A 14,272-nucleotide genomic window follows, 5' to 3' on the forward strand; every position below is an offset into this window, starting at 1 on the left:
TTCTATATGCATTGGTGTACAGACACTTCAGAGGAGTAATTGAGACTGAAGGTTTCCCATGAGGGGTGCAGAAGGATCCACCACAGCCATACATACCCTTGAAGTAGTTGGCCTTCTGTTTCTCACCTTGGGAGGCAGCTAAGGAATATTTGTCGCTGCTGTGGTTGGTCTGGCTTATTCCCCAGTTGGACTTGATGGTGTGAGCATTGCCAATTTGGACCCTCCCCCAAGCTCTTCAGTTTAAAGACCACCTTATCAAGCTAGCCAGTCTACTGCCAAAGATTCCCTTGCCTTTTCTAGACAGGTAGATTCTATCCCTCCCTAACAGGTTATATTCATAAAAGAATGTCCCATTGTCATAAAAGCCAAAACCCTCACAATGGCACCAGCCTCGAAGCCAGGAGTTGATGTGCATTGTGCATGTATTTCTGGCAGCCCACTTTCCTCCAACCGGTAGAATGGAGGAAAAGATGACTTGGGAACCAACATTTTTCACTTTCACCCCTAGGTTCTGTCTTTCAGTGGCATTTGTGCCCACGTGAAAGAGCAGCAGTGGATAGTAGTCTGTGCTCTTGACAACTTGTGGAACCTTCTCAGTAACATCTCAGATCGTAGCTCCCAGAAGGGAGCATACCTCTCGTGGCTCCCTGTCAAGATAGCAGGTGGGCGCTTCAGTGCCATTTAACAGAGAGTCACCCACTACAAGCACCCTTTGTTTCTTTTTACAGTATCCACTGTGTGCTGCTGATACAGTTTCTCCTTGCAGACCTTGCTCATTGGTGTCTATATAGCTGTTAAAGCTTCATATCTGTTTTCGGTTGTGATGCTGGAGCATGGAGACTGAGGCGAAGCCCTTTTTTTGCAGGTCACCAGGGTCCAAAGTGCCTCATTCTCATTGGTGTCTGCTACATTTTCAGTGGTGTCTGCTACAGGAACACAGTTTTGAAATCACTTATTTCCATCTTAACTCCTCTAATACTGTGCAGCCTTTTAACTGTTTCCGGCAACTCAGCTACCTGATGTATCAGATTATCAACCCGTGCACACCTTGTGCACTTAGCTTTTCTCCCGGAGTGGGGTCTGGGCACTAATTGCAACCTACCACCTCTACAGAAGTCTCTTTTCTTACTGGTTCTGTCTGGGTGGAACCGAGACATTTCAGGGGCTTTCCCTGCAGGAGTGCTCACCATTATGGCAGAGACTTGGAGCACTACCCTGGGCTGTGGATCTATGAGTAGAATGCATCGCCCTGCCTGCGTGCCCCACCTGCGCAAACTGCCATGGACCTTCTTTGCCCATCCTGTTCCTAGCACTCCTTGTCACCTGCACTGCTGAGGACCATTTAAATCTCCCACAGTTGCTCCTTACAATGCCCAAGCCTCATCAGCCTCTCTTGTGAGAGATGCCACTTGCCGGCATGAATGCCACAGCAAACTCTTTCTCAGGTTTCCCTGGCTTCAGGAGCCCCAGTGTCCACCCCGGTCCATAATAATATAGTGTTCAGGCATGTAACTTACTGTAGCTGCTGCTGCTGTGTCTTGCTTGTCTTATCTGTCTTATCAAATACAATGTAGAGAAATTATTTTTTAATCACTTTTACACTAGATGATTGTTACTTGGATTAGGAGCTTCAAAAATCAGTCAGTCTTGGGGATACTGCTGCTTGTCTGTCTGCAACAGAACATTATTTCTGGAACCTATCTCCTTACCCAAAGAAAGGTCTATCATTACAGGAATCAGCTGCACTGCTTTATTTATACAATGACACTAGTTTTCTGATGTGTTCAGGTAGACGGACTATCTTGTTCTCTTTATTATGTCCACCTAAGAATATCCTCCTGTGACTTGACTGACTCTCTGTGGGGATTTCTACTGATGACCATGGCCAGTGCCCAGTCATGACCAAATTAACTATGTGACCCCAAAAGCCTACAGTGAGCTCTATAAGGTTCTATCCCCAGAGAGAAAACAGTTGTTAGCCAACTAGTGCTTGTTAATCCGGAAATGTCACCACACTGATCAAAGCTAGCATCTCCACGTGGCTGAACACTATGTGGTTCAAACATATATTTGGAACAGGTTCAGGGATGACCTCACTGTGCTCCATTTCCCAGCATATCCATGCCCTCTGTCTTATCAGTCATTTTACTGCAGGTTGTCTCTTTCCTATGCCTAAAGTCCTACTCCTTTGAAATTAAATCATATTCAATTTATGTTTATTTCCTGAACATCCTACTTTTAGTATCCTTTAGCCCTCTCTTAAGCACACAACAAGCAAATGGAATAACCTGTTCACACCATATTTTAAAGTTTCTAAGCAGAATAGACAAGCCACTCTGTGGATTTGCCTACAAAAGATTTTACAGAAAAATAAATTATATTAAATTGTATTTCACTTGTAAACCATATTTGAAGATAAGCCTCCAGATGGGAAAGGTCAGAATTGTACATTAACCCTTTGAACTAGATATCCCCTTTGAAAGATGAAAGTTTGACAGTAAATGGACCCACAAGTTTTTGAGTTATTTTACATTTAAATAATGGATTTCTTATTTTCATCCATCATTAACCTAATTGATCTCATTTAAACATGCAAATTGTGGCACAGAACTTTCATATTCACAGATATCATTCTTTAGTGTTTATAGTAGCTATCCTTGATGTTTCATTTAAGCACTCACTAATATGAAAAGCCTAAACAAGATAATTTTACTTATTAACACAATATTTACAAAATTTTTGAGCTAAACAATTAAAAATAATAACTTATTTACTTTTCATTCAATATGAAGAGGTCTACATGTACTGATGGCTGAATCTTTTAATTTGCATTCTTATTACTACTAATTTCAACTGCATCTTACATCGCTAAATGTGGAAATATCCCTCCTTTAAGGGAGGCAGAATGGAAAGCTGGTCACCAAAGTACTCAAATAACATTGAGATATATTGTCCATAATAATATTCACACTGTGACTCAGGGATAAAAGAAATCCTGTTTGGAGAAAACACCAGAAGAATATCTCAACATAGATGAGTCCTGGGGTGGAAACCTGAGTGTCTACAAAGGGCAAACTTGTCTAACAAGGAGACAACTGAAAGATCTTGAAATTGTCCCATTCTCAAGGTCACAGCAGTCCAGCAGAGCATCCTCATTGAAAGCAAAAAGCAAGAACACCACTCAGATAGTTGTATGAGAGCATCAGTCAGCAGAGACAGTACCTCTTCATCAGACTGAGGTAGCCATTTAAGAAAACACCTAGCTTGTCCTCATAAACTTCTAAAGGATTCAAATGGTTGGCAGATTTTTGTTGAAGTATGGAAGTCCCTGCTTGCTCAGGCTTACAGAGATTGTCTGTTATCAGAGAGGCAGGTTTTAGGAGAGAGTCAGGTCCTGTCTGCACATCACAGAGAAAACATAGCCCTCTTGCTCTATAAGTAGAAGGGAAACATAGCTTTAATCAGTAAGACCATTTAATTTCAAAATAAAGGTCAGATAGAGAAACCCACTTGAAAAGGTGAGACCTAAGAACTCGAGGTCCAGGCCTATTCTGTAGAGATGAAGTACGTTCTGAAAAAATGTATTGCTACAACCAAGCTCAGGTGATCAAGATGCTGGGTGATCTCTTACACTAACCAGCTACTACCTTCCATTAACTCAGTATGGGAAGTATACTTCATTATTAAGGATAAAGAGCATACGTATAAAAGATCCCTGGGACAGGCCAGTGTTGGAGTAAAACCCAGAACTCTTTGGTGTCTGAAGCAAAAAGATTGTTTTTACAGCACCCAGAGTCCTGTCAAATCACTCAAAAAAATTGTTCTGGGTTTCCCTCTTGTGGCCTGTTATTCACATCTGTCTTTGTCAGGTATGTGTAGCAGAAAGACTGATAAGAGATGACAGTCTGCTAATGACTTAGCAACTTCCAAAAGGTTGGATCTAGGTAGCTGTACAATGACATCAGACTGTTTCCTTAAAAAAAAAGAAAGAACACATAGCCGAAATGTGTCTCATTTCCAGAGCTGAGTCTAAGAACCCTGAAGAATAAAGCATTAAAGCCGGCAAAATCATTAGGAGTATATCCATTTGGAACAAAACAATTCTCTTTCCTCAAGGGGAAATCTTCCATGCCTTTTCTTCTGTACAGGATGTAATAGGATGGGCTGTGCCAGAGAAAGTGCTGCTGCATCTGTGCCATCATGTTACTCTTAAAAGACAGCTCAAGCTTGAGATATTGGCCACCTTCCACGAGTTCCAGAGGACTCTGAAGTGTCACAGTTCCAAACACTCAAATTGTTGTAAGATAAAATGGGTATAGCAAGAGAGCTAATTTGGAATAGAGAACTGCAAAGCCCTGGATGTGCAAATCTTGAGTGAGTTCTTTTACAGCCCTTGAGATTTATGCCCTTGGAAAATCCATCTCTTTTCACTGTATCAGAAGTTATAGGAGAATTGTGTGCTTGACTAAAGAAATAGTTAGATAAACACTTTCTCTCATAGAAAAACCAAAACAAGTTTCCATTCTTACAAGCATTCAGCTATTTTCCCTCCTGACTCAACATACAGTCTATCTGCATTTACTTGAGCTGGCTCAATATTTTGGGGTCCTGTTAAAAAATAAATGAAAAATTGGAATGCTGTGACACCTCATTATCGTAGTTAGTAAACCATTTCCTGACATTTGGGTTGGATCTCTTGCCAGGTTGTGCATACAAAGATTAAGGCACTGTGTAATCATGCCAAATATTCCCAGATTTTACTTTAGCCAGTGTGACTTTAAGGATGTCACACAGCCCAATGAAGAGATGGTCATAAGCAAATGAGAACGACCAATAGGGCTGTTGAGTGATCAGAAACAAAAAAAAAAAAAAAAAAGAAGGAATTGTCTTCTAACTCTCATATTTTCTTCACTTCAGAGCAACATGTTCTCTGCCTAGACACTGCAAGCTACTTCCTAAAAAGAGGACTGTGCCTTTGACCCTAAAGCGTGGGTACTGCTTAACTCCTGGGTAATTCTGCGAGGCATACGTCAAGTAAAAAAACCAAACCAAACCAAACCAAAACAAACCAAACCAAAACAAAACAAAACAACAAAACCTGAAGTAATTAAAAAGAAAGCAGTACACTAAAAGAAAATTCAAATCTTATGTCTTAGTTGAACGGCCTCAGAAAGAGAAATGGTCTGCCTCAGCCACACAGTCAAAAGAAAATGAAGGTGTGACACATATTTTACCCATTTACAGTAAAGAAGGACCATAGGGAGGCAACAAGGAAAACTGTCCCTATCCTCTCAAACTTTATCCTAGCTAAGAGGTGCTCAATTCTATATGCGTCTTCATGGGCACACATCTGCCCCTTCTGAGCTACAAAAAAAATCAGCGTGTCCATGGTTGAGATAGTCACCCTGAACAGCTCTCTAAGATATGTAAAGCGTAACTTATCTATTATAATTAAACGTTAAGGTTTAAGGAAGATTTTTTTTCTCTCTAAATACTGTTTTGATGTGCCATTACAGTTTAGACATTATCCATAGACAAAGGGTCTAAAAGTCAACATGCACGACCCTTTTCTTGCCCTTTTTTGTGATGCCTTATTTCACACAGTACTATATGAATGTATATTATATATATTTCACATCTTATATTTTCACATATTCACACCCCCCCTATATATCATATTTCATATATTTTAACTTATTTTTGTTCAGAATGCATAATTGTAGAAACTGTGTTCCAACAAAAACTTGAAACCAGCCAAGTAAAAATATTGGGCTAAACTCTCTTAGTGAGCATCAGGTAATGTAGTTCTTTCACAAAATTACTCTGCTTTACACCAGTAGAAATTCTAACCCCATGCTGTTTTCAGGGTGGCCTTCATTTGTTTATACATCAGAAATCACAGTAGTACACTGTTATTAAACACACACACACAGACACACACTATTTTCTAGATGGCTGCACAAGTGCATTGCTGATTTGCTTATCTGTAGTCTGCTGCACTCAAGGCATTTTGTTTACTTAATTCAAAATCAATAAGTTTATTTCCTGGACAATAGCCAACAATCTCTTGGAATAGCTGCCTAATTTTAAATTCAAGTTTGGACGATCATTGTAAAAGAATCTAATAACAACCCACAAATGAAGAAACAGCCTATTACACAAACATTGTAAAAACAAGTTAGCTGATGGCTATAGACTTGTCAGACTGACAATTCACTGCACATCTGTGTCTGCCAATCTAGAATTTACTCAAAATTGCCTCTTTAGATGCTTCTTTACATAACACATATTTAGCTTATTAGTGCTGTCATTTGGGAGTGTGGTCAGCTTTTGAGCAAAATCACACTGAGTCCTTTAGCACAGATCACATCACAGCTGCCATTTTAGAATCATGATGATTACTTTTGAAGTTCAAATGATATGATTTCACTTTAAAGCTTCAAAAGTAGCCTCTGGGGTAGACTTACACAATTAATTTTTACTGAGGTCTGCTGGGTAATTTACTGTAGTCAGAGAATCTTCACTAAGGTAAGGTAATTACCACTGGGTAATTTTATGGCACTCTGTTCAGTGGGAAGCAATGTGTTGGCTGGGTTCTGCTCAGACAGGACATGGAGGAAAGTGAATATGCTGCTTCTGGGAAACAACATGTGTCTGAGACATTGCGGAGGGATGAACAGAATTCACTCACTTCCCAGGTGTCGACCAGAAGTTGCATTTGCCCTCAGAATGTCTTTTGAGGAGTGTGCATGAGGACTTATGCTATACAAACTCATAAATATCATACTGAAAAGCTTTCAAAACTGAGTTCTGCACCTGTGATTCTTCTATACAAAAACAAAGAATGCATCCTCAGTTTAGTTTGAACGCAGAAGTAAACAATAACATTAAATATCCCTTTGAGATTTGCATTTATCACTTACAAGAAGCACTTCCTAATAATCAGTGGCAGCTAGGCTGACAAGCAAACTTCAGAAGAAAGCCACAGGGGATACAAGTCTATTTTAGGTTTACTGTTGACAGTAAGGGTCAAAGGAAAAATAAACTCAGCAAGCAGTGTCATGCTGCCACAAACCTCTGCTGGCCAAGCAGAAACTAAATTACAGCCAAGCCTTTCAGCACGACAGAAAGACTTGGGCAACTGGGCTGCTCTGCAGAGCATGACATACAGATGAACAAGATCAAGCACAAGTGAGCATAACATCAATTAGTGATAAATAAAGCTCAAAAGATTGCGGGAGATAATTATACCACAGTCTGCAGTGGGGTACAGTGTGCTTACCCCAACAGCATCCTGATTATTTTAATGTTTGAAGCCTGCAAAATTAGTCTGGAAAGCCCTGTGGAAACAAGGACTGATCATGGTCTTTTTCAAGATAACCATCTTTTTGTCAAGCTATAAATAATATAGGTAATCTCTAGTTCTGGACCTAATCATTGAAAAAAAAAAGTATACCAGAAGGACCTGAACATTATTTCTCTTACATACACATATATATATTAAAAGAAAGTAAACACTTTTTATCATAAAAGTTTAGTCCTCAGCCTAATTTCATGTATGGTAGTACTACAGTGGAAAGCTGATTTGATTTCTCTGTCTCACTAATAAGAGCAAAGATTTGTGTATGGGGAAGAAGAGGGAATAAAGTATATATCATTGTTGCTGATGGCATTACTGGCTTTCATTTGTTAAGTTTACTTCCTATTAAAGTTGATCATAAAAGCAGATGTGTGGACTCATAAACACCTATACCTACATCTCTCCATGGACTCTTTACAAATATCTGTTTCATATAGTCTCATCACCTCGGACAGATTTAATTTTAATCTGTCTTTCACTAGGCATAAATAAAAATCTGTAATTCCAGCCATTGCATTGTTTTCCTTTTTGTCTATCAACCACTGGATGCAAACACAATACTGTAATCCCTACTGTTCTGTTAGTTTCCTTTTCTTTGCTTTTTTTTTTTTGTTTGTTTGTTTTTGTTTTGAGGAAGCCATAAATGTTCTGTCCATAGTCATGGGCTAGTTGCCTTGAAAAATGAAGACTTTATTACATTCAAGCATAATTACACAGGACATAAATGGCTAGACAATTTTTTTTAGTTTATTTTTTCTAACCTGTAATGATAATTCATAAGGAGCATCCATGTACCACAGATAAAATTCTTCAGATTTGGGAAGGTGTTTTAAAACCAGAGTACAATTCTAGTGAGTGATACCCAATCATTGTGCATCTGTTCTCTCCTAAGTTGATATTCATCTGTCCTGTTCTGTTTGACCATTTTAAGGTCCTTGCTTATCTGTTTATCTGAAAAACCCCTGAGATATTCAGAACAAGTGCCCTGTGGAGAAATGATACACCGTTTGGTCATGATTTTGGAGCCTACAGGACGTCAGATTAACAAATTGTCTTGACTTTTCTCATGGGGTCCCATAATCCATCTGTTTTGTCAGCACTATTTTTGAATTGCTGTCAGCTGCCACTGGGGATATATTGGGTCAACTCATATTAGGTCCTGTGAGCATGCCTCTCATTGATACAAATACTGTTATACATTTAAGTCTTATGGATTGATGGAAGAAAGCCAACAGCTTCCACTGACTGCAGTAATACCCACAATGAGGGAGAGCAATACTAGAAGAATAAAATCAAGGGCCTCAGTTCCAGTGCAATATACTCCATTCGGAGTCTTCAAGATTGCTCTGGTATATGATCCTCCTCGTCTTTTTCCTTCAAGGCTTTTTGCTGAACCACATCATTAGTTCCCTGAATCTCCTTCTCTTTCTATAAAGTTTTCTTTAGAAACTTGCCCAGTGTAAGATCTCTGAGTATGTTGACCATGGAGATGTAGATGGTAAGGAAAAGGACAATAATAGCCTGTTCTTAGTCTCCTTGTCACCAGTAATAAATATTAATTTCTCCATGATTTTAAATGGTATTTCCACCCTCTCTTCTAAACTTGAGCTTCTGTTGGTACATTTTTTACTTATCTTTCCATGTACAATGTCTCCATATTAGTGATGGAGAGTATTAAATCGATTGGTGGAAAATAAATGGAGCAAGCAGACACGACAGAGAATAATTACTTGTGCATTGTGGCTTTTGATAAGTTGGCAGTCTTGGGGGGTGGGGAGTGCAGCAACATAAAGCACATTAGTAATTGTAAACACTCTGTTCAGTTTGTTCTTGTTAGAGAACTTCAGTGAACTCCCAGAAGAGAGAGAAAGATCTTGTTCAAAACATGAAGCAACAGGCCTAGAGGAAGATGCATCCTGCTGCTACTTAGCAAGGTTATGACTTGCTACGTAGTGTGCAAACGTGAATGAAACAACGAATATTCAAGAAGCTTTATGTATGAGAGGCCACAGAAAGGCTTCCTTGCCTTATGATCTTCTGATGATCACACAAACCACAAACCTGCCTTTAGCCAGAATCACATTATGTTGCAGCCACTGTAACTCAGCTTAAACCTTGTGTAGCTGTCCTGTTTCTGTATGCACTGTTCCATTTAGTTTGGTTCATCTCCTGTAGTCCTAACATCTTGAGGAGGGCACGGAAGGAAAAGTAAGCAATTCGGAAGTGAAGGTATGGGCCAGCTCAGTGGATGAGAGTTGTGGGATTTAAAATTCAGGGAAATAAACCTGTTAAAAATTCATGTCTGTAGTCCAGATACCATTTCAACACGTTAGGGGAGGCAGGTGTTCAACAGCCATTTGGTGAAGAAGATGGGTAGAATGTTTCAGAATACAGTTGTTTTCAGTACCTATTATTAATACTTGTGGATACTAAATGACACCCTCCTAATTTGCAGGCTTTTTTTTTCACATGGGATTTTTAGCAATGCTGTCAGCTTCTATGCATGGAGTGCTTTTGGCATTACTGTATTTTACATGTGTTGTGAGTCTTAAACGCTTATGCAATCATGCAATCATCTTGGGGAAAGGGATCCTTAAGATCATTGAGTCCAAGCATTAAGCTAACTCTAGCACTAAACAACATCCCTAAGAATCTCATCTATACATCTTCTAAACACCTCCAGCAATGGTGACTCCATCACTTCCCTGGGCAGGCTGTTCCAATGCCTGACAACCCTTTCCACAAAAGAATTTTTTCCTAATATACAATCTGAACCTTCACTGGCGCAACTTGAGGCCATTTCCTCTCATCCTATCACTTCCTACTTGGGAGAAGAGACCAGCACCCTCTAAGCTACAATCTCCTTTCAGGTAGTTGTAGACAGTGATAAGGTCTCCCCTCAACATCCTTGTCTCCAGGATAAACAGGCCCATTTCCCTCAGCCTCTCCTCATAAGACTTGTGCTCCAGGCCCCTCACCAGCTTCATCGTCCCCCTCTGCACTCTCTGTAGTACTTCAATGTCCTTCTAATGATGAGTGGCACAAAACTGAAAACAGGATACAAGGTGGGGCTTCACCAATGTCGAGTACTGTGGAACAATCAACTCTCTAGTCCTGCTGGCCACACTATTCTTGATACAAGCCAGGATGCTGTTGGCCTTCTTGGCCACCTGGGCACTCTGCTAGCTCATATTCAGCTGCCTGTTGACCAAAACTCTCAGGTCCTTTTCTGCCAGGCAGCTTTCCAGCCTGTAGCGTTGCCTGGGGTTATTGTGACCCAAGTGCAGGACCCAGCAATTGGCCTTGTTGAACATCACACAACTGGCCTTAGCCCATCAATCCAGCCAGTCCAGATCTCTCTGTAGAGCCTTCCTACCCTCCAGCAGATCAACACTCCCACTCAACTTGGTGTCATCTGCAAACTTACTGAGGGTGCACTCAATCCCTTCACCCAAGTCATTGATAAAGAGATTAAACAGAACTGGGACCAATACTGAGCCCTGGGGAACACCACTGGAGACTGGCCACCGACTGGATTTGGCTCCGTTCACCACAACTCTTTGGGCCCAGCCATCCAACCAGTCAGTTCTTTACCCACTGAAGAGTACACACATCCAGGCCATGAGCTGCCATCTTCTCCAGGAGAATGCTGTGGGAAACAATGTCAAAGGCTTTACTAAACCCTAGGTGCACAACGTTTGCAGCCTTTCCCTCATCCCCTAAGTGGGTCATGTTGTCCTTGAAGGAGATCATGTTGGTGAAGCAAGACCTTCCTTTCATAGACCCATGCCGACTAGGCCTGATCGCTTGGCTGTCTTGAAATATCCCCCTTTAGAAACAAGTTAGTTATGCCAGCAGTCCTTGACATAGTATCTCCAGAACTAGTGTGCTTTACAGACAAGCTTGTCTGCTTCATAATAGAATCTGGGGCAGGTTCTTTAATTACACCTAGCCAGAAACAGAAGCATGCAAGGTCTCTCCCGTTCATTTGGTCTGACAATATGTTCCAGATGCCTCATTTTGCTAGCTGGAAATCAAATAGCTGGACCCTGAAGAATGGTGGCTATAATGCAAGTGAAAATGAAAACATCATCGGATGGTGAAATGGCATTTTTCTGAGTGTCTCATGGTTTGTAAGAGAAAAAAAAAAAAAAGACTCATAAGACAACACGACTTCAGAGTAGGGCACAGAGATACTTAGGCAGGTGCCTTCAGCTTTGAAATAATGCATTGCAGAAAAGATCAAGTTTCCAGAAACCCTATTTGAAAAAATAACACAATGTATTTAGATAGAGGACAACTGAAGTTTGGATTATCTTAGTAACATGCTGTATAGATAAAGCCTAAAAATAAAATTTAAAGGGTTTTTCCTTCTGAACTTGTGTTATTAACAGAGTTTCATTAGCAGGATTCAAAGATATTGAGGCAGTCTACTGCAAACTTTGCTTCTTCATACCCTTGTTTCAAGTTTCTAGAAACTTTCAAGAAAAATTGTGAACCACTATGATCTTGATTTTTAAGAACTCTTTCCCATTGCTACAATGATAAACAAAAAAAACATATGCATTTCCTCTCTACTATTTCTCAAAGCAAACCAGGAACCCAGTCCCACAGTGTTTTCACTGGTAATGCTGTCATTAAACTTTTTAGAGTTTCCCTTGTAAAAATAAAAACAAAAAAAACCCCAAACAACTGATCAAATACAAACCAGAGAATCTGGCTGAAAGAAAGATGTTCTCTATCTGCACAATACCAGAGATACCCATTGCTTCCCACATTAGAAACTATGAAACAAAACAAAACTAGACAAGCAAGTATATATAATGTGTATTACTTACAGTGTATTTCTAGAACCTGCATTGCTATCTGAGGTGTAGAGTTTAGGGACTCGTGATCTACTCTGCAGCTTACAACTGCACCATCATCATTGCGATCTGCTAGGAAATCCAGTGTGCTGCTGACTGTGAATGTTTTACGATTTGCATCTTCTTCTTTTAAATATTTAACATCTGAAAGAAAAAATAAACAAACATGTCCAATAATTTTAGGAAAAGTAGTCAAGCATTAGACGGCTAAATTATCTATCACACTCATTGAAAAAACCCACATCTTTCATGCCTGTATTAATCTATTTAAAGCAAATTGTTGGGGCAGGAGATACATATTGAGAAAGAAAATTTCAAAATTGGTAACATGACACTACACTCTAATGAAATTCTTCTCACCATTCTCTCTTATATGTTTAGGTCCAAATTTGATGTCAATTTTCTCTGCAGTTCATTAGAAAAATGTGGTCTGTTGCACCATCACTTACCTTAAGTAGTCAGAGTGTCACTAATTACTAAACTTTCTAAGTCCATGCTTATAATCTTTCATAATGATACATGGATATTACTGGAGCCACATTAACTAAGAGTTACATACATGTAATCTCATTAATCTTGTGCTTACTTTCTTCATTGCTTATTCTGTTGTTTGCCTAGAATTAAGCAATAGATATCAATGGCGTTGAACAACAGTAAATAGAGCATGTAATAGTATTTACTCTACAGACAAGCCCCAAGAAGACTAGAAATGAAATTCCTTCAGAGAGATCACCTACTCACTACTTTATATCATGCTAAATTGGCATACTTATTTTGTGCAGATTCAGTTAAAAATCTCTTTGACAATTTTCAGCCCAGATCCTGGAGTGCAGGAAGCCTACAGCCATGCTTAAGAAGTATTCAACTCAGCTCAAGGTTAATGTTCAAATTCAGAAAGTTTTGTTGTAGAACACAAATCTTGGATCAGAACTGAAGATCCGAAAGACTGAGCTTTTTTTTTTTTTAAAAAAAATATTTTAATGTATTAACTGCAACATGAGATCTTACACATACTTTAGCATGATTTTACTTGGTTCCAAAATACCTATAGTACTGATTTTAATTTATTTCAGCAAAATAGTAAGCTTGTTATATCAATTTGTTACAATGAAAGCTTTAAAAGACATAAATACATTGATAAACATATATATTAAATTATATTGAGATTACATGTCCTCTGTGCCCTAAAAAAAAAAGAAAAAAAAAAGTGAGAGGTTTCATTTTTATAAATTATACTAAATCCCACTAGAGAAGATGACCTAAATAACATTTCCATGAAATACCAATTTTGGAAAGCAAATCTTAAATGGCCTAAGATACACCTTTTAAGATTAAAAATACCTCTGAATCAGTAAGGTGGTCTTTCTCATTGTCTCTAGGTAGATGAAGATGCCACGTAGTTATACAATTTTCATTCTTTCCTAAGAAATAATTATTACTTGCATACAAGCATTTTTCTACCTGTTGGTTTAAGAGATTTCAATTTCTGCCATGGTGACTATTAATATTTAGGGATCAGTAGGTGAGAGGAATATTGACCAGGGTTAAATCATAGTTATTAGAATGAAATAACTAATATTCACTAATATTTAAAGTAAACACATGAGATTTTTTTTTCCCAGAGTTACGTTTCCAAATTTAATAATAAGGACCTTTATAGATAGTCTTCTGCTTATAAGCAATGTACACATTCCTTTGCTTACTGACTTCAAGGAGAGAACAGACAGCTCCTGCAAACATCAACAACTTTAATTTCAGTGAGAGGTTGTGGATGCTTAATCCTTTAGATTAAAAATAATAATAATAAAAAAAAAAACACCAAAACAAACAAAAACCAACCAAACCAAACCCCAAACCAAACAAAACCAAACCAAACCAACCAACCAACAACACACAAAGAACAAAACAAACAAACAGAAACAAACAATCAAACAAAACCCCAGTTAATTTTCTAAATGGATGTTTAGAAGCCTTTCTCTAAACATGAACTGTTTGGAAGAGTCTGACCCTTAGAGTTAATTACCTCTGCAAGAAGAATGGTGATAAT

The 14,272-nt window shown here is 38.8% G+C and overlaps 1 protein-coding gene across 2 annotated transcripts in view; it reads right to left on the minus strand.

The window, feature by feature from the left end:
* The window catches only part of CADM2 (cell adhesion molecule 2), a gene marked incomplete at its 5' end in the record, with an annotated part of 679,347 nt that overhangs the window by 112,095 nt on the left and 552,980 nt on the right, over window positions 1–14,272 (minus strand). For both annotated transcript variants that reach the window (XM_082052398.1, XM_082052399.1), the window contains one exon: window positions 12,199–12,369. In XM_082052398.1, the coding sequence (XP_081908524.1) occupies window positions 12,199–12,369 (171 nt within the window). The remainder of the gene's footprint in view (window positions 1–12,198; window positions 12,370–14,272) is intronic.

Source organism: Streptopelia decaocto (genome assembly GCF_964273445.1).
Source record: "Streptopelia decaocto genome assembly, chromosome: 1".
Lineage (NCBI taxonomy): Eukaryota > Metazoa > Chordata > Aves > Columbiformes > Columbidae > Streptopelia > Streptopelia decaocto.